At 34.4% G+C, this 20,515-nt stretch overlaps 1 protein-coding gene across 1 annotated transcript; it reads left to right on the top strand.

The window, feature by feature from the left end:
• The first annotated feature begins 6 nt into the window (after positions 1 to 6).
• LOC124156067 (phosphatidylinositol-3-phosphatase SAC1-B) lies at positions 7 to 20,375 on the top strand. Its single transcript, XM_046530376.1, has 13 exons — positions 7 to 110; positions 203 to 297; positions 413 to 618; positions 695 to 826; positions 914 to 1,025; positions 1,279 to 1,466; positions 3,069 to 3,224; positions 3,716 to 3,795; positions 5,771 to 6,008; positions 7,917 to 8,153; positions 8,890 to 8,991; positions 13,204 to 13,264; positions 19,482 to 20,375. Exons 1-13 carry the CDS (start codon positions 73 to 75, stop codon positions 19,610 to 19,612), a joined length of 1,776 nt encoding a protein of 591 aa, XP_046386332.1. The 5' UTR covers positions 7 to 72; the 3' UTR covers positions 19,613 to 20,375.
• Positions 20,376 to 20,515: the final 140 nt, after the last annotated feature.

Genomic DNA, 20,515 nt, shown 5'->3' with positions numbered 1-20,515 from the left:
TCATTTATTTTCAAATTTCTCTAATCGAAATTGTGTGCCGCAGCCAGCTGATTACGGTACTCTGGAATAGTCATGGCTGCGTTAGCCAAACTTCACGATGACTTTATTTTGTAAGTTTAGTATATGCCATAAATCATTTAATTTTTTTCGCATTGAATGTGGCGTTTACGCTGTTATTTATTTTGGTTGACTTCATTTCCAGATATACTACCCAAGAAAAGTTTTTCATTGAACCTATAGGCGCTTCGAATGAATTACTAATTATTGACCGAGTTAGCCAAGAAGTCTGCGTTAAAGGTATTTTAGACTTAAAAATAGTTTTATCTGAACCTTTTTGTCACCTCTGATGATGCTGTGATTTACGTGTGGAAGTGCAGGCTGTACTTTGATAAGCACCGACTTTAATTTGCAGCCAATCAAGGACAAATCCCCCCTATATCCAGTAGCCGACCAATATGTGGTATTATGGGAACAATAAGATTATTAGCTGGTCATTATTTAATTGTTATTACCAAGAAAAATAAAGTAGGGGAAATTAACGGCCAATCTGTTTGGCAAGTCGCTGAATGTGACATTATATCCTATTCAAGAACTTTGTCTCATATTACGGAGAAGCAGGCAAGTCTGATGGTAACACCTTGTATTGGAGTGTTGTTGTGTGAAGATGTGAGCCTTATTCTTGTTATTTTTATAGATTCAAGAGAATAAAATTTATCTGTCAATGATTGAAGCAGCACTCAACGTCCCATTTCTATATTTTTCTTATACTTATGACATTACTCACACTTTACAAAGGCTTCACAATACCTCTCCCGAGTTCTTGCAGGTATGTTCATAAAGTTACCAATTTTGATGAGTTTAAGTATTGAAATGTATCTGATTATATAAATCACTTATGTTTTCTAAATTTTAGATGCCATTACATGAACGAGCAGATACCCGTTTTGTTTGGAATGGGCATTTGCTTCAGGAGTTTTCTGTCCAGTCAGAACTTCACCCATATTGCCTGCCAGTAATACATGGCTGTATCCTTCGCAATCCTGATCTTATTTTATTGTTTTGATTATGTAAGCCTTAAACCTTTTGTCATGATCTATATTGAGTAATTTGCATTGTATCTTCAAATCATCAGTATCATGGGTAATTGTAATTCATTAGTTACTACCCTTTTAAAATAAATTTTACTACTAGTAATTAATAATTATTGTAATACCTTTGGAAACATCAGTTAAGATTTTTAAGAATATTCAAATGTGCTCTTTAACTCTATCAAATCAGTTATTTCCATCAATCAATGTTGTCTGAATGCAAAGCCTTTCACTTGGTCTTTGGTGTCCCGACGATGTTGCTACAGAGCTGGAACGAGGCTATTCATGAGAGGAGTGGATCCTGAGGGTCAAGTTGCTAATTTTGTGGAAACAGAACAAATTATCGAATACAATGGTGATCGGAGCTCATTTGTACAGGTGAGGAGGTGCGAAGCTAGGAATTAAGGCTGGGGGGGTTTAGGTACAGGGGTGTGTGGAGTATAGTATACCCACCAGGATAAGCCTTAGGTGCCAGATTAATAAATTGTGGAATTTTAAAGATAAATGGTTCAAAATGGTAAGTTTTACGGCTTTCTGAGGGATATTTTATTCATCCTTACACTATTCTATGAGTAATATCAATACAATTAAGTAAACTGGATTAAACTTAAAAATTTCTGTGAGCTCTGGGGGAACCCCCAAAACCCCCCCCTCGCTGTGCCACTGTGGTATGTTTTGGAGATGGTGTCTATGGTTACTTATTTTATGTTTGTAATAGATTGAAGTGCAATACGATTGAAGCTATGACCAGTAGTCATTCTCATCAGTTGTGATGTGGTGTGTGTATGTTAGAATATTTATGTGTGCTTATACAATGCAAATAAGGCTCTTCCGGCCTCTCTTGTAATGTAGTTACATTACTGTCCATTCATTGGCCTTTTTTGTTTCTTAGAAATTGTTTACCTATCACATATTAGTAACATTCTCTAGTGTAAAGCCCAAGAAGCTGCCTCTTAAAATCTCTTGAAATTTACATGGAGTTCGCAGTATGGAAAAAAGGTCTCTGATTTAGTAGCCACAGAGGATAAGCTAAGGACTCATGCTGCATTAATTTCAATGGTGTGAACAGCATCCCAGTGCCACAATTTGTCTAGGTTACCTTGGGTGCCCTCCCACGTCCTCATGACTAAACAGTGGACAAGTTTTGGCCTGGAGAGCAGTAATTCACCAAAGGCTATTGGGAATAAATATAAAATCTTGTATTTTCAGTTTTTCTATCCACATCTGTATTAAAGATTAATGGGCCGAGAAGAAAGGATTGACCAAGAGGTCTCAAATTTTGTGGGCCTTAATTTGACTTGTGTACAACTTTTTTGAATGAGGAAATTTTTCCGGAAAAAATAGCTTCATTCCATTTGCCCCATGCATGAAATAACATACAGCAATAGCTGCATAAATAATTTTTAAATAATATTTTCTAAGTATGCATTGCTTACATTTCTGAAATTCTACAGCACAACTCAGCTCCAATCAATTTCCAATTAGAGCCATTGGTTTCGAAGCTTGCAGTTTTTTTGCACTGTTTACAAAATTTTCTTTAATTTTGGTGTCACAAACAATTTGTTGTACTGAGAATAAATTTAGAAGCAACAGACTTATCATGGTGCTAAGATGCACTGGTAGTAAACTAATACCTTTATGTATTTATTCAATCGGGATTGAATTGGGGATGAATCAGGTTCAAGATTCAGCTTAAATGTGTGAGAATGAAAGGCAGTATGCATTGTCAGAATTATGTGCATGTTTGATTTTAGTGAGGTCGTATGAGGTCTTTCGTTTAGTCCTTTTTTTTGCTAGTTTGGTATAATTCCTTTTGTGTACTAATTTTTTTTTGAGTGGGGTCATTGTTATGCATACTGCAATACTTTTTCTTCAATCCCCAGTGCTGCATTGCACATATCTTCAAGCATGAATTATGGAATGGAATGTATTTTGGATGTTACTCCATGTTCTCTAATCTCTAACCTTTGTCACTTGCAGATTAGAGGTTCTATTCCCCTGTTCTGGAGTCAGTATCCTAATTTGAAGTATAAGCCGAGGCCAAGACTGAGTCCGAATGTTAACCATGGAGGCGCCTTTTGCCGACATTTTGATAATTTGATATTTAATTATGGGAAGCAGGTCCTAATTAACTTGGTAAGATATATTAGCTGAACAAGGTACAATTGTGACAAAGTTTTCCGAGTAGTATGAATATATTACAGTTTATGTACATGTCTTTTTGAAAAAGTTACCTTCTGCTTCTTTAGCATCATCCATTATTCCAGCATTTTCATCAATAGTTCTTCAAGCTTTCCAATACCTGGTGTCTGAAAGATTTTGTGCCACAGTAAACCCATTAGCTTTTTTTTTTACCAGCATAAATAATTTTGTTGCTGGTTCCATTGTTTCTCTTGCCCTATCCCACCCGTAAAATCAAAGTAATTTAGTGGTAGCTCCTCAATCGGCTCCTATTGCTGTTTTAACTACATATATTATTAATCTTTGATTTGGTTGCTTTAAATTGAGGAGCTCCTGTGGTTATATTTCTTGCAGTTTGTGATAAGGTTATCATTTACTTACCTTAGTTTTATGCTTAGGATGTTGCACATGACACAGTAAAATAAGTGCTTAATCATCAATTTCAGATAGACCATAGGGGAGCTGAAGATGTCCTTGAAAAGGCCTTCAAAGAAGAAGTAGACAGACTAGGAAACTCCGATATTAGGTATAGTTTTTTTATTTTCTTAGGCGTACAGGTTCTGTGCTGTTATGTGTCATTTCTCGGTAAATTTCTTAGTTCACATGTAGCAGGCAATTGTAGCTGCATTTTATATTGTACCTCCCTGAAAAGAGCAGTTTTGATAAGTACCTTATTTAGAGCCTTGATTATTAATCTTTCAATAAACTGTTCATTGTATCATCAGACTATTTCTTACCTTTCCAATCCATATAAAATTAGTCCTCTCTGTACTATGTACTTTCTGCTCTACTCGACCTTGCCTTGCATCCTCTCTTCTTTAATTCCTACTCTTCTCCACCTCAAGCAAATGTTTTTTCAATGGAATATGTTTAAGATTTGGAGAAAGCATGACAGTGAAACTAATATTAAAGTGGATTTGTAAATAATTGTGAATGGATTATCTGATTTGGTGATTCCCCTGAGAATTAACTGGATAAATTGCTCTCAGGTTTCTAACTTGGTGAAAGAGTTTAATATGCGTGGTGTTTTAGGTATGTCATTTTTTTTAAACCTAGGATATGAATATAAAAGAACCAGCTCACCCAGTAGCAAACCAAAGAAAACTTTATCTAATGGATTATCTATCTTTTTAAACAATCTGTTTGAGCTTTCCCTACTTTTGGATAGATATTAAGTCTAAATTGTATTTTTTTAATAAACTTAAATATTTGTTGAAATGCTAGTGTAATTCACAAAAATAATTTTTTCATAAAATATCAAACAGAAAAGTTATGGTAAATCACGTAAAGTTTGATCGATCTTAATCGCAAATTCATTTGGTGTAAAATCCCAACAATGAATTTATTCCATCATTGTGGAGTTTTTTTGCAATATATTTATAAATTTGCTTTGAAGCTTAGTTACTTTGTATTCATTTGAGATTTATCCTGTGGTTAAGTGTAAAGTCACTGAATGTGACCAATTTGTTACGGATGGTGGGTTAGCTTCTAGATATGGAGATTAGCTCTGAGATTAGTGGGTGTATTTGTTGAATATTCTCTCTTGGTCATAAAGCAATGGCATTCTGAGGTGATATTGGTCCATCCCTGGGTAAGGTGAAACGTAGTGATGGGAGGCTGAAAAAAATTATGCTTCCCATGACCAGAAGGAGAGGTTAGCAGCTCTTATTTGTATGAGTAAAGGTGGAGACCAATATGGTCAGTGCAAGTATGGTAGTATTTACTTTAACTGCTATAGTAATCCACTGTGGAAGTCAAGGAAAACCACCATTTTATCGTGCTGAGATGTCACAGCTGCCCAACGTTTCTATTTCGTATTAGATGTGATGGTATTCTCTTGAGTAAAATACTCAGCATGTTAACAAGTCCACTATGTTGACCTCTGGGTGAGACCTACCTGAGAGATAACATTAGTCATTTTTGATAAAATTTTTAGAGTAGGAACATGAGATTGCTTTCAACCTACTGAAGGCTTTTGCACCAAAAGGTGGACATGCAAAGAATGAACCTTACTGAGCTTAAAAGTTTTACTGCACTTATTATACTGACATGGTGGTGTGAATGCGGACATTATCTCTCTGCAGCTTCTCTGGAAGTTATGGAATTATTCCTAATACCAGCATAGCTCTTTGTAATTTTGTTGGAGGCTATTACCTATTTTTTGTTGTATATTTGGCACAGGTTTAATCACATTATTAAATCCTCTTACTCTAGATTTAACTGCACATAATGTGAATTTTCAAAACTGCAAAGAAACATATTTTTTTGTTCTTTTTTATTTATCTACTATCCTGCTAGCATAATCAGTGTGGGTGCATGTGAGTAGAGTCAAATTCCTGTGATTTAGGTGCAGAAATACCAATGCAGCATTAATTGTTTCATGTATGACTTTTTTCTTACAGCCATGAACTTCTATACTAGTAAAGACATTATCATTGCTATTTTTAGGTGTGTAAAATCTTGTTTTTGATTAATTAATAATGGCCATATCACTTACACAGGTATGAATCTTTTGACTTCCATCATGAATGCCGAAAGATGAGGTGGGACAGGCTAACTGTTCTGGTTGATCGTGTTGCTCATGAGCAGGACGACATGGGCTGTTTCCTGCAGACAAGAGATGGAGCTGTTGTCTCCCAGCAAGAAGGGGTTTTTAGAACAAATTGTGTTGATTGTCTGGACAGAACGAATGTAGTGCAGAGTATGTTTGCGAGGAGGAGCCTCCAGTATGTTCTTGAGGTATTTATTCCGGCTTATTGACCTCATGTAATTTTTTCATTGAAATTTGTGTCATTAATGTGAATAAATATAAGTTATTCTTATAAGATTTTTCTCCTTTCATTCTAAATTTTTGGTAAAAAATCAATCTTTTCCAAAACTGAACCATTGTGAATATTTTTTATAAAACTTTCTAAAATATTTAGAAAACTGCATCTGCAAATATTAATGGTAATTCTATCTTTGTCAGTTCTAAGGATAAACTTCTCTTACTCAATTGTTAATATTTTATATCATTTCAGACCTTCTAGAAGTGCTAAGAGATGTTTTTGTTTGTTTTGCTAACCTTGTTATTGACATTTATTTTCCAAATTTGCATATATTGTTAACTTAACTAAACTTTTTTTAGTTCAGTTAATAAGTTATATGTCAAATGATATTACCCTAGACGATGGTTGTGGGCCAATGTGAAAGTTATTGAAATTTTCATAATGCCCATGAGAACAACCGTTCATAAAATTTGCTTGGTTTGTGAAAAATCATGATTTTTAACCTCTTGCTCGGTTTTTTATTTCCCTCTAGTGAAAAGTCTGTCCTAATAATGTATTGCATGTTATCAATAATTATCTTTTGTTGATAGGGGATTTACTGAAGGTCAGTACTTTTCATTCAAGATAAATTGATGTGTGGTCATATGAATAGTTAATGTGAAGATAGGTTTCGATTTTGACTTATGTACGGAGTAGAAAGAGTTGTATTTTATTACCAGAGAAATGTGTAGTCTTCAAATATCAAGCTACATATCTCTTGCATATTTTGCAGCTTTTTACGGCTTCATGATTGTGGCATGGTATTTGCATGAGTTGAAAAATTCTCCCGTAAGAATTTCTTCACTCTTACAAATATGTAATCATAATTGCTTAACAGTACCAGTTAACTTCAAAATTCAAAGTTCATCATTATGATGAAGATAGGATCAGGTGATGAATCTTCTTCCTTTCTTTGAATAAATACCTATTACTATTTTACTTCTATAGATCATCATCAGCAGACTAGCTACATGGTATGATTTATTTGAAATCAACCAATAATATTTTTGCTTTCTTAGTGGCACAGTTGGAAAAATTCTTTTGTGGTTGCGTTGTAAGTTTATTTTCGTAGGCCAAGTTATGATTGTTAATCATTTTTATTCTGCTAACATTTAATTTAATTTAATCTGCTAATTTAAAGAACATTTAAATTTAAAGAACATTTAATTAAATTTTTTGTAATACAGTAGATTCCGGTTAATTGGGACGTATTTGGACTTGTTCACTTTGCCCCAATAAAGCGGCTGCCCCAGTTAGGCGAATTCTCTTGTATATTGGCATAAAAAACTTTGAAATGGTAGAAAGAAGACTAATGAATGTTTATAATGCAACATAGGTTTATTAAACTATTAATTTGATTAATAAATCAGCGAGTTTAGTTAATTAATTATCATTTTTAAGAATTATAACAATTTTGTTAAAAATATTTTTCACAGCCATGGGCGATGCTGAATGAATGTCTTTTACTTAGTCTTATTTAAGAAAAGTCCTATCCTCTAAGGGATACTATGACAACAAGAGCTTTCAAAATAGGGCAAGAATAGGATCATTTGTGAAAAATAAGAGTAAATCGAAGGAGGAAAATAAAAAAAAAATAGTATTCTGAAAACAAAAAATTTTAATTTCGTCGCGAGTATAGAGTCTATGTCGCCGACTCATGGCCCAATAAAGCGGCATGCTGTCCCAATTAAGCGGAGAATACTCTGGGATATTCCTCTATTGGGTTCTGTTCTTCAAGATCTGCCCCAAGTGACCGGTGGACCCATTAAACGGAATCTACTGTATCTATTTCATATTTGTCTTTCTTTTCCAAGCACATAAATCCATTTTTATCTTTCAGAAACTGGGTATCCTGAAACCTGGCCAGCAGGTTGAGAGTCAGTTTGGATTTGAATCACTTTTCAAAAATGTTTGGGCTGACAATGCTGACATAATTAGCATTCAGTATTCAGGTACTGGGGCTCTTAAAACTGACTTCACTCGTACTGGGAAAAGGACGCGATGGGGTCTAATGAGGGATGGAGTTAACTCTGCCATTCGTTACTACAAGAATAATTTTGCCGATGGCTTTCGCCAGGTACGTCTTGAAACCTTAAAATTTCAATGTTAAATTTGTGTACCAGTAATGTATTAGTATGAGAAATTTGATAGAGCTAAAAAATTCTCATTGGATTAGAACTTCATCAATAAGATGTCATTATTGATAATGCTTAAGATTTCTATTCAGCTTCAAATTTGAAACTTCTTCATAATGTGAATGTTAAGGATCAGGGAAAAATTCTCCTTTAATCATACCCTACTAATAGTTAGCTGGAACCTATTTTCACATTATTGTTAAAGCAGTAGGTACATGTTATGATTGAGATTACCATTGACTTTTCCTACAAGATGGCATAATTCTTTTTCTCTTGAATAACTTCCCTCATCCATGTATTCAATTGTGGAGAACTGTTAACTTGTTGTAATTACTGGTGTTTAATCATTTTATAATATTTTGTGTATTGCATTTTGAAGTGGCTTTAATTTGCATGTAAAAATCGGTCTCCACTGATGAGGTGGAAGAACTGCTGCTTTGGATGCCGGCATATAAAATTTTATTTACAAAAAAAAATGTTCTTTAAGTAGTTGCATTATTGTAATGTTGACCTTATCTTTTGTTTTAAATGCATATTTATGTAGCTTGAGAAGGAAATTACCTGAAAATCGAAATTGAGGCGTAGAATTCAATTATGTATTTATTCCAATTTTTGTAATTCTTATGTAACACTTCTTTGCTGTGAAAGGATCATTTATATGTCTTTCTTTCATTTCAGGATTCAATTGATCTCTTTCTTGGCCACTATGTTGTTGAAGAAGGTGAAGGATTGAACAAGCCATGTCCTCTTGAAGTAGAGAAGGGATGGAAATACATCACTGTGAGTGAACTTTATCTTTGTCAATTAAAAAATTGATTGAAGTTAATGATATTTGGTTTTTATCAGAGAATTTAATCGACGAGAAGTTACCTGGAAGTAACAACAAATTAAAATGGTGCCTGTAATGGGTAGGGCTCCTTGATTTTCGCAAACTCGAAAAGATCTCAGTTTTTGATCCCCAAGAAGTTCGGACTACAGACATGAACCCTGATTTAAAGACAAAAAATTCATGGCCTGGAATTGACGGAGACAGAGAAGTTGATGTTGGGGTTGGGAGAATTACAGAAATTACTACAAAAGCAAAATTCCCGGGGTTCGGTGGATATAAGTAAAGCAATCCAGGAGCTCAAATGCCTGTGACATTGTTTGCATCTAAGTGCCTTTAAGCAATTTGGATCCCTTCTGCAAACGTGGACTTTGGAGAAAGGTGGAGAAAGGTTTATTTCCTGCTATTGCACTGTGTTAACAGATAAGATAACAAATCTAAAAGATGACAACTTGATCACAATAGCAATATTTCATTTGAAATTACAGACATTTAAAAGTAATTTCTCTCTATGTAAGCTGGATATTTGGATACGCGAAGGATAAAATATGTAAAATAGGTGAATTCAGTCAATATTCCATGTATATTATATCTTAAATTATTCCCGGTCAATAATATCCTAAATTTAAGGCAGTGGGCCAGTGGAAGGATGGCTCTCAATCAACATCAATTATTTTGCTGTAAAAATAACACCGATTTCAGGGCAAAATAACATCGCTTTTGTAAAAATATAACACCACTTTTGGCTATAAAATAACCCCATCTTTTGCATGTCCCTAGTTTTATGCTACAAATTTGCATACACAAAGAGACTTCATTATTTTTTATGTTGGTAAATTGCTAAGTTAAGTTTGAAGTTTTCACTAATATTTTTCTGTTGATGTCATAATTTAAGCATCAATATTGTTTATTACCTTGTGATCAGTATTTCCCTTCAATGTGTGTTGCTTAAGAGCATTTGGCTCAATAAAAGTTAATTTTTTTTCTTGGAAAAGGATGTTTTATTCGATTATTTTTTTATCGCCTTTATCACAAAATAGGTCTTTTTACCGACTTTATGTACTGAATTTCGGTCCATTTTCATGCCGCTAAGTGAAGGTTTTATTTACCATAATCTAGGAGCCCTAGTAATGGGTAGTTCACAAACAAAGTATCCATTAAAATATGTGGTGAATTGTTCAAAATTGAACTATTTTTACTTAAAATTACCTTCAAAAATTGTGTAATTTAGTGTGTCATGTTTCCAAGTTCTCTTAGCATTTCGCATTATCCTTGTTCCACCCTCTGAGAAACTGGAATTCTGTCATGAAAATGCTCCCTCAACCCATAGTCGGTTGATTCAATTTAAATGAACATTTTTTCATTGAGAATTGTACTACATATCAGTGTGATTCCAAAATCAGTGTGTGATCAGTGTCAATAATAATTTAATTCATGAAAAATGAAAGTGTGTATCATGTGGCGTATTTAATTTAAAGGTATTATTGTCAGTAAAATTCATTTTAATTACCTGTTGAAAAATATCCCTAATTTTTTTTGAGTAAGCCAATGCTATATCTATATTTAGTTCTTTTTGTTTTATTGTTTGGTTTAGCAAAATTTTCCTTCTTATGGCATGTGAAATATGTACATACATGCATGGTTTAATCCATGTATTTGCATCACATATTTCATTTTAATATTAGCATTAATTGCTAATTTTCACTGCGAGACTATGGTTGGTCAATTAAATAATGTGGAATGATGAAGTCATGGCTTTTCTTTTTTTGAATGCAGAAGGAGTAATTCCAATAATTAAATATTGTTGAAATGTACTCATTGCCATCATTTAATGAAATTTTGTCGAGTTGAGAAGTTATCTTTTTTTTGTTGATCCACACCGATATAAACTGTTTGTATTCCACTATTACGAATGCTATACAAGTGCTTAAATTGAAATAAAAAAGCCTGCGTACGAGTGTAATTTGTGAATCTTTTACTATTGCTAATATAATAATGAGAATATGTTGCATACTGCAGTATCACCGATCTAAGCAGGGAATATCATGGTCGTGTCACTTTGAACTGTGATGTTTGGAATTCAAGTTGATGATTAGTTTTTGCATTTGTGTCATATCATAACAAAAAAGGAGAAAATGACCACTTTTTCCCCAGCCATATCTAATTTTGATGTATTTGCTGCTGCTTTTGTTGCTGCTTTGCTAAAATTTATGCATTCAAGTTGCATTATTAAATATTTTTTATTCACTGAAAGTAAATTTATCTTGCTGGGGTGTATTTTCAACAATATTTTCATTACATCGGGTGGTATAATTGTAGTGCACCTGAATCTTTTGGTAGTTTTGCCTTAAACATTTTTTAGTTCTACAACAGTTTAATACAACCAATGTTTGCAAGATTTTTTTAGCAATTATGATTCGCCACATTTTATTAGATATCCATATTTATAGACTCAGTGTGTTAGTAATAGATGGCATTTATGAAAAATAACTTATGTTTCTTTATTCAATTATTATCATTTGTGTGTTTTTGTGCCAAGTTTAAAGTCTTAACCTAAACAAGAGGCAACTTTGGATTATGGCATTTGGGCTTTTTACTTTGGACACTCCAAATAGCAACCTCTTGACATGGTGCTGCTCATTTTACAGTATGTTTGTATTTATGGATATATATTATTCAGCACTGTTTGACTTTGACATCAGTTTGATACCATTTTCTCCAGTGGGCATAAAGACCTTAGTTGTAAAGTAGGTTTAAATAGTTTTAGCAATTTATGATATGCGAACTAAATATTCTTCTTACCAATGTTACCAATTAATATGGTTATTAATCTTTCATAGATTGAAAACTGATTTTCAAAGACTTATTGCTAAATTAACCCTTTCGAGACGGCGGAGTTTTCGTCTTAGCATGACTGCTGTACTGAGCCCCAAGAGACTCTTCTTTCTCGTGGTACGGAGCATTTTTGGAGAGCGTTTGTTAAGAAGGGTCTCGCTGAACCTTTTAAGACCCTCCACGCAGGGACTTCGCATTATCTTGGACTCCGAGAGTAGTTGTGCTCCCTCCTTTCCGGGTTTATGACCATACGTGCGGCATTGGTTCGCGGTCAACTTATGTATTGCTTATATGTATTTAGCAAATGGATAATTGTTGCTTGCACGTAAATTACAGACTTTGAATTGTATTCCTCATTCTTATCTGAGCATTGTCAAATTTTAAACGAAGTTCTAAGGCCATTATCAATGCATTTAACGCAGCAACAATTTCCATGTTGATGTTTATGCATAACTCGAGGTATAAGTTAATATTTGTCGTAGAATTTCGTTTAAAAATTGTAAACGCTGCTCAAAACACAAATAATTCAATTCTTAGTGTATATTTCTTGAGAAATGAACAAATATTTATTTCGAAAATTGACTGTATAAACAATTGAATGACCGCTGTCCTGTACCGCTGAGAGGGGTTCTAAAAGACGAAGGGTCCGGGCACCTGCTCCCGGATTCCGAGGGTTAATCCTAAACCCCGAAGCGTTGGGTCCCGAGACAAAGACATCGTAAACCCACGACCGTCCTAAAAGGGGGGGGAGCTAGAAAACGTATATACACGGCTTTCGATATCCTGGCCGGGAAAATCTCACACGTATATATACATATGCCCGTCGTCTCCCGGGTCAGGAAACATCCACACGTATATATACGTGTACAGCAGGGAAAAGGTTAAATAATGAGGTATAACTGAGAAAGTGAATTACATATTAACAATGAACCATTACTCGGAAAATAATCAATATTTTAGGAAATGGTTTTCCATACATTTTTTAATTAACAAGCACTATGTTTACCAATTCTGTTAAAATTTGGAGAAAGTTAGTGTGGGAGGTAGTCTAAAAAATATGAAGTGACCCATGCAAATGTCAATATTTCCATAAATTCTAGTGCCCTGAAACCATATTCGAATGTTAAGAATGCATTTGCATATCAGTGATAAACTACATAAAACTAAACTAAGCTATATAGCAATATTTGTCATGGTGGGCACTTACCACACCAGATCATGCGTTTTGGTCTTATAATTTTAAAATCTGTGGGTGAAGTATGCTGTTCATTTATTCTCCTTTTAATCTCAAATTTTTTGGTGCTGATTTTCTAATTTTCATTTCATTTCAGTTCCCTCTGGTCCTGCTTGTGGCAATAGCCATGTTCTTTGCCAGTGTACTAACTCCTTCTGGTAGGTATATTCTGAGGCTAAAATTTTTAATTTTTTAAGGACCATTGTTAATGATTAATTATGAATGCACACATTTGTTCATACTTTCTTTGGGTTGAGGGAAGGTCATCACTTGAAATGAAGATCAACTATGCAATAGGGTGGATCGGAAAAATTGATTTTTTTCCTATCCATCTGGCCTAGTGAAAATAAGTTGTGGGTCTGATCAAAAATAAGGCCCTAAAAATTTGAGACCTCTAGGTGAACCCCTGACTCGCTCAAATGCTTTTAGGCCATTTTATGGCCATTTCCTGTAGATTTTGCTGAGTTACTGTTCTTAATGATAAATTGGGGAGAGACCACGGTACCTCCATATATATCTGACCTTACCATTGTTGTAATTCAAAATTTGTTGAAGCAACGTTCATCTTCGAAGTGAAATATTACCCATTGTATTACCCATGCGGTCGAAAGATTCATGAAAGAGGTTACCTAAACTTTGTTGACAGCAGCGAAAGATGAGGAACGACACTAATGTAAGAAATACAGAAAAGACTAGAGAGCAGTTAATTGAGTAAATTTCGTGATTGTTCCTCCACAGACGATGCTGAAACATCAAATATTATTTAGACTAATGAAGAAAGATGCACTCGGTGTGAATTTTGGTGCATTTAGGGTTTGGGAGGGGAGAGTGGTGGGTGGGGAGGGGACTTGAAAGGCCTCCATCAAAATGACATTAAGTCATACCCCTCGGACATTACTGGAAGAGAACCACATCACCATAGTTCCCAAATCTTTCTAGCTACTTTAGTGGCCACTTTGTAGACTGAAGGCTCTTTGCCTGCGTTCTCGGATATAAAAAAATCATGAGCATTACAAAATTATTTCATTACTTCTCTAAAAGTTGGAAACGTCATTTTGTTTAATGCCGATGAAACGCCAAAAAAGGCACAAGTCTTCTCACCATGCATTCTTTTTTTTACCTTCTACCATCTGTCAATTTAAATTATTAAAGATAAGCTCCGTCCTAGCAGAATACACGGGATGAATTTTGCCGTATTCGGGGCGTGGGAGGGGGAGAGGCACGAGAGGAGGGGAGGGGAGTAGCCTTCCGCTCTTATATCAGTGATGCTGCGTGGGGGTTGGAATATTTTCTTTGTGGACGCACTTTTGCATTTTGTGGCTTAACGGATGGAGATATGTCAAAATGCACAAAATTTTTCTTGGCAAACTATTTAGGGGATTACCGTAAAACATTAATTTTTTTGATGAGTGACCCTCCCCCCTAAATGACATATGAGAGTGTCAGGGGTTCACCCAAAGGTCTCAAATTTTCCAGGCCTTATTTTTGATCAGTCCCACATATTTTCACTGGGCGAGATGGATTTGAGAAAAATTGATCTTCCAATCCACCCTGCCAAGCAAGGTTTGCCATTTTTCATACAAACTTCAATTAAGCTATTGATTGTTTGTCATGAAATTTTTTGTCCATTTATTAGGAAACTATTTAATCTCTCAGGGATTTTTTAGTTCCAGATTCACAAGTTTTTATTTTGTTTAAAATATAAATTATGTACTTATTGAGATGTTTTTTATTAGTTTTTTTTGGCAATGAGGATGGTATAACAAAAGCTCCAAATGTTATGATTGGTGCTATAGTGGTATGAAAAGAAAACGGGGAATTATTGACTCAAGCGATTCTTCAAGAAAAATCTCTATGTATCTCTATAAATTTATATCTCGTAAGTGTACCTGGTATTGTGCTTTGATGGAAAAATGCGGAGAGAGAGTGAGACATTGTTTTATAGCTGTCTCTCTTATTACATACTCTGTATTCCCTGTCTACTCCTGCTTTTTTGATTTGGTCACTACAAATTTTTTTGAATGGATCCAGCTGACACGTGGATGAGCATTATGTGAGAAATTTACGCAATTTTTTATCTATAGCACTGAGGCTATTGCCAGGGATAATAAATTTTGACTTAAGTGTTCATTTGAGGTGGGGGTGTACTAATGGGAGGGGGGTTTCAGTTGGAAAAGGTGCTGTAATGGCAACAGATCTCAGTTATTTTAGATATATGTATATTTTTAAATATGGCATGAGTCAAGGAATCCATTTTTTGTTTTCCTCACAAGAGGCCCAAGATTGGGTACTTAAGTGGTACTAGTGTATTTGCTATCAAACTAATAATAATATATTTATTCTTAATTTATTGATGAAGCACAATTAAATAAATTAAGGGTGGGTTTGAAACTGTCATGAAAAGGGTTACCTTACATAATCAGCTGATGTTGTTTTGAATGATACCTGGGGGATTTCATCTCAAATCAGGCAGAGGGGTGTCAGGTGACCATCACCGATTTCTCTGAAATTTATATATGTGAAAGCAGTATCCTTGTGATGAATAACGATGACTTTATCTCTGCTCAGAACTGAACCGTCATAAAGTTACCGCCCCTTGAACATTGCAGTGTCAGGCCTCAGAGTAAAAAATGAAAAATCACATAAATGCTGATTACTAAGGAACCATTGCCCATAAAGCAGTGATTATTGTTTTATTGTAAAGAGAATTCATTTATGCACATTTTGGCATAACCTGCAAGTCATTTGAAGCAATAATAAACAAATAGGACTTGTTTAAACAATAAAAATTAGTCATTATTTAACAATTTATTACTAAAAAAGGCCACCTTTTATTTTCTTTAAAATTTCTCAGCAAGTAGTTTAAATGTTCTGCTTTCAATTAAAAAAATAAAAAAAGGTAGTATTTTTATACTTTTTGTTTTAAGGCATGTCAAAGTTAGGCATGTTTACGACTATTTTACACCAAGATTGCATACCTTCAAGGGGGGAAAAATGCAGTTTCCTTCTACTTAGCATTCATAACAGTGAAAAGTTCATATCTGAATGATTGGTTACATCTATTGACTGAAAGCAAGTCCAATCTTGTTTACTTCCATGGCATCCAATGTATGCAAACACCCACTGCTACTGGCTGGAAACGGTGAATGAGTCGCAATTTGCACAGAGTATTTTCCAATGGCAGTTCACATAAGTCTTTCTTCTACTTTGGGCCATGTGGAACATTTCGATGGACCATGTGTATGCATAAATGAGACACTAATGTCATTCTCTTCTAAAGACACTGCAGTGATTTTTTAAATCAGGTTTGACCAGGTTTTTCGGAAACACACAATGAAGTCATTCATGGTGAGATTTTGAGTACTGTACGTCATTACATATATCTGAATTTGTAAGTGTCACAGCCTGTTTGATTATGTGGATTACAGAGCGAGCTTTAGTTGTCCCGTGTCTGTTAACTACCAAGACATGAAACTGTTGACGCCATGTTCAGGTGCTACTTTCACCTAATTATTTTTTTGTTTAAATTGAGCTTGTTAACATGTGTAAAATGCAAGTTTCATATTAGGCAAGAATTTACTAACTTAACGAAAGTGATAAATGTCAAATATGTACTTCATGGTAAAATAATATCTCAGCAGTTTTTGAAGAAGCGAGAGTGAAATGTCTATGAGTGACCATGTTCAAATTTTATCATTCTTTTCCACAAGTTAATCTAAACAACATAAATTGGTTGCTTTTCCAGTTTCAACCAAACATACGATTGACATATCATGCAGAGCTAAAAAAACCTCGGAATTTGGGGCAATGCTGATGTATACTGCTGGAATCCTCTTCCTCATAGTGCTCAATTTTACATTGTGCTTTCATTTTACTTGGATGATGATAAAGATTGTTCTTGTGTAACTCCTAATCAGCAATATGTGTTCACTGCCATTGAGAATCATTCAGACAAAACATTCATTCAGAGAAATTCATTGCCGAAGTTTAGGATTGAACCAAGAAAAGTGTTTATCATCACCATATTTGGAAAAAAGAAAGGGAAGCTATTCAAAAAGAGAAGTTGGTAACACTAATTGGTGTGGAGTTGGTGCTTCATTTCAACTTTTCCGAGAATTGGAGTGTGATTCTTCCAGATTAAGTACAACCGTATGACTGGCAAAAAGTACAGATATCAATATTAACCTGTGTGGAATATAATAACTAATGTATGCAGGCACTTCAGATGATTTCTCACAGGACACTGCACATGCTTTTCTTAGGACGAATCAATAGAAGAACAATAGAGTAAAAAGATATCATATGGAGAAATAAATCATATATTTTAGAAAAGTCAGCCGCTAATTAAAAAAAACATTTCAGATATTTGACTTGGAGAAAAGTCTTAAACAGGAAGAAAGTCATTGGTGGTTGTTCAATGCAACAGGACATGAATAGGGTCCTTCTGATAGAGTTGCAAGAATTGGTCAAAAATTATGACACAAACTGAAACCTGAGATATTTCAATTGTGGCAAGTAAATTCAAACAAGTCCTTTGTACAACATGTGAGTATATCCTTGCCTAATATCAAACTTTTGCATTTTAAACATGTTAAACTAGCCAAATAGGGTTCATTCCTTTCATTTCCTTCATCAAAGAAAACGAAAGGCATTGATTGCGATTGGTTACCCACCTTCATTGTATTCATAATATACAAATTATTTGATTTATAGAAATCCCTGTTTAGACGAATTTTAATGGTCAATTTTAACCTCATTTGAAAAAGGATAGATTGGCACTGATGCGATGCCACTCCACATGACGTCACAGAGACCTAGATGCTATACGAGTGGATATGAGTTTTACATCATCTGAGATTACCAATGTATACATGAGGCACAGAGCTGCGGGAAACATCCCTTAACAATCCCCTCTTAAAATTGCCTTTGGTCAGAGAATTTTCTTTGTTTGATAGGGTATTAATAATCCTTTTTTAAACCAAGCACTACCTGCTAGCAAGGAACTCTACGCTACCGCCATGCTCGGCAGCAAGCAGCCAGAGGTCACACGGTCATAGGAAACCACCCTATGTAGACAAAAAAATTATTGGGTGAAAGGTGCACATATACATGGCATCAACAGTTTCATGTCTTGGTAGTTAACAGACACGGGACAACTAAAGCTCGCTCTGTAATCCACATAATCAAACAGGCTGTGACACTTACAAATTCAGATATATGTAATGACGTACAGTACTCAAAATCTCACCATGAATGACTTCATTGTGTGTTTCCGAAAAACCTGGTCAAACCTGATTTAAAAAATCACTGCAGTGTCTTTAGAAGAGAATGACATTAGTGTCTCATTTATGCATACACATGGTCCATCGAAATGTTCCACATGGCCCAAAGTAGAAGAAAGACTTATGTGAACTGCCATTGGAAAATACTCTGTGCAAATTGCGACTCATTCACCGTTTCCAGCCAGTAGCAGTGGGTGTTTGCATACATTGGATGCCATGGAAGTAAACAAGATTGGACTTGCTTTCAGTCAATAGATGTAACCAATCATTCAGATATGAACTTTTCACTGTTATGAATGCTAAGTAGAAGGAAACTGCATTTTTCCCCCCTTGAAGGTATGCAATCTTGGTGTAAAATAGTCGTAAACATGCCTAACTTTGACATGCCTTAAAACAAAAAGTATAAAAATACTACCTTTTTTTATTTTTTTAATTGAAAGCAGAACATTTAAACTACTTGCTGAGAAATTTTAAAGAAAATAAAAGGTGGCCTTTTTTAGTAATAAATTGTTAAATAATGACTAATTTTTATTGTTTAAACAAGTCCTATTTGTTTATTATTGCTTCAAATGACTTGCAGGTTATGCCAAAATGTGCATAAATGAATTCTCTTTACAATAAAACAATAATCACTGCTTTATGGGCAATGGTTCCTTAGTAATCAGCATTTATGTGATTTTTCATTTTTTACTCTGAGGCCTGACACTGCAATGTTCAAGGGGCGGTAACTTTATGACGGTTCAGTTCTGAGCAGAGATAAAGTCATCGTTATTCATCACAAGGATACTGCTTTCACATATATAAATTTCAGAGAAATCGGTGATGGTCACCTGACATGATTTTGCACTATCTGCCTGATTTGAGATGAAATGGCCCACCTATCCAATTTATAGAACAAGTTTGTGTGCATTTCCCTGTAAAATTACGTGTGTGAATGCATTGGCATGGTATACTTTTGATTGAGCGACCTGCTCTTTTTAAAATTATGTTATTGAAGTATTTAAATGATGTATCTAGGCATTTATTGTGGTTTTGCGTATAATTTATTTCTGTAGTGATATATCATTGAAATTATTTTTCCTTTTTTTTGCAGAATATACCACTGAGTCATTGTTGTTCCTGATGTTTTGGGGCAGCATGGTTGTTTCAACATTTGTTTTTATAATGGCTTATGGTGTTGAATTTGTGGACCATCCTAAACTTTGTAAGGTGAAAGGTGATTAAGGGGATGAGTCTTAATCAGCTTTTTAGTGATATTAATGAGAGCTGTACAAACATGGTCCATATTTGGTTTCTCTTATACATATATATATTTTGTTGGAATTTTTGTTGACTAATTTAAAATGCATTTTATAGCAATAATATCTTTATTTGTTGATATGAGAGTCATTAGTGCTTGAATGAAACCATTTTTCATGGATTTTTTAGTAACTTTAAGATATAGCTCAGTGCGAAGAAATAGAAGTATCTCTGGCCACCGAGTCTTTTGAAATTGCACATTACAGAATAATTTGTTTGAAACATTCCCATTTAGTATATATGATGCGTATGAATCCATCCAGGTGTTCATAAACCAATTTAATTAAGTGCTTGTGTATAGCAAAGAAATTTGGAATTGGAGAGGAGTTGAATTCCAAGTTTGTTACCTTAAAATGCTTTGAAACGTGAAAGTCGCATATAAAATCTCTCTCTCTCTCTCTCTACTTGCTCAGAGGATTCATGATTTGTCTAAATCATTGTCTTTCATATCACTCTATCGTGTATAGTGTGTATTTATGTTTATTATATTTAATTTATATGTATTAGTGATGAAAGGCTCATGATTGACCATGGAAGTTGGAGTATGGGATAAAAGATGGCTACATTGTTTTTAATGTAACAGTTGTGTGGGGTAAGGTTTAATGGAAGTGTAGTGTAAATAATCGTCTCAGGATCAGTGTAGTAAACAAGTCTTTCCAAATTTAGAATAATAAGTATATAAATTTTATGCAAATTTGTTTAATTTTCCCTTCTCATCTTCTGCTAAGGCAATATGGATTAAATTCAGCTTTTGTGCACTTTTATGGAAAAAAAAGTTAATTTTTGCTGAAGAGAACTAGCAACTGGATCATGTTGCCTGAAAATTCC

This window comes from Ischnura elegans, chromosome 3, assembly GCF_921293095.1.
Source record: "Ischnura elegans chromosome 3, ioIscEleg1.1, whole genome shotgun sequence".
Taxonomy (NCBI): Eukaryota; Metazoa; Arthropoda; class Insecta; order Odonata; family Coenagrionidae; genus Ischnura; species Ischnura elegans.
The sequence above is the reverse complement of the archived record's forward strand: the minus strand, read 5'-3'. Positions and strand labels throughout refer to the sequence as shown.

Coding starts and splice junctions, on each gene's coding strand:
- LOC124156067 (XM_046530376.1), top strand. CDS start 73: ATGGCTGCGTTAGCCAAACTTCACGATGACTTTATTTT. Junction 298..412: donor CCAAGAAGTCTGCGTTAAAG/GTATTTTAGACT, acceptor TTTAATTTGCAG/CCAATCAAGGACAAATCCCC. Junction 1,026..1,278: donor CCTGCCAGTAATACATGGCT/GTATCCTTCGCA, acceptor CTATCAAATCAG/TTATTTCCATCAATCAATGT.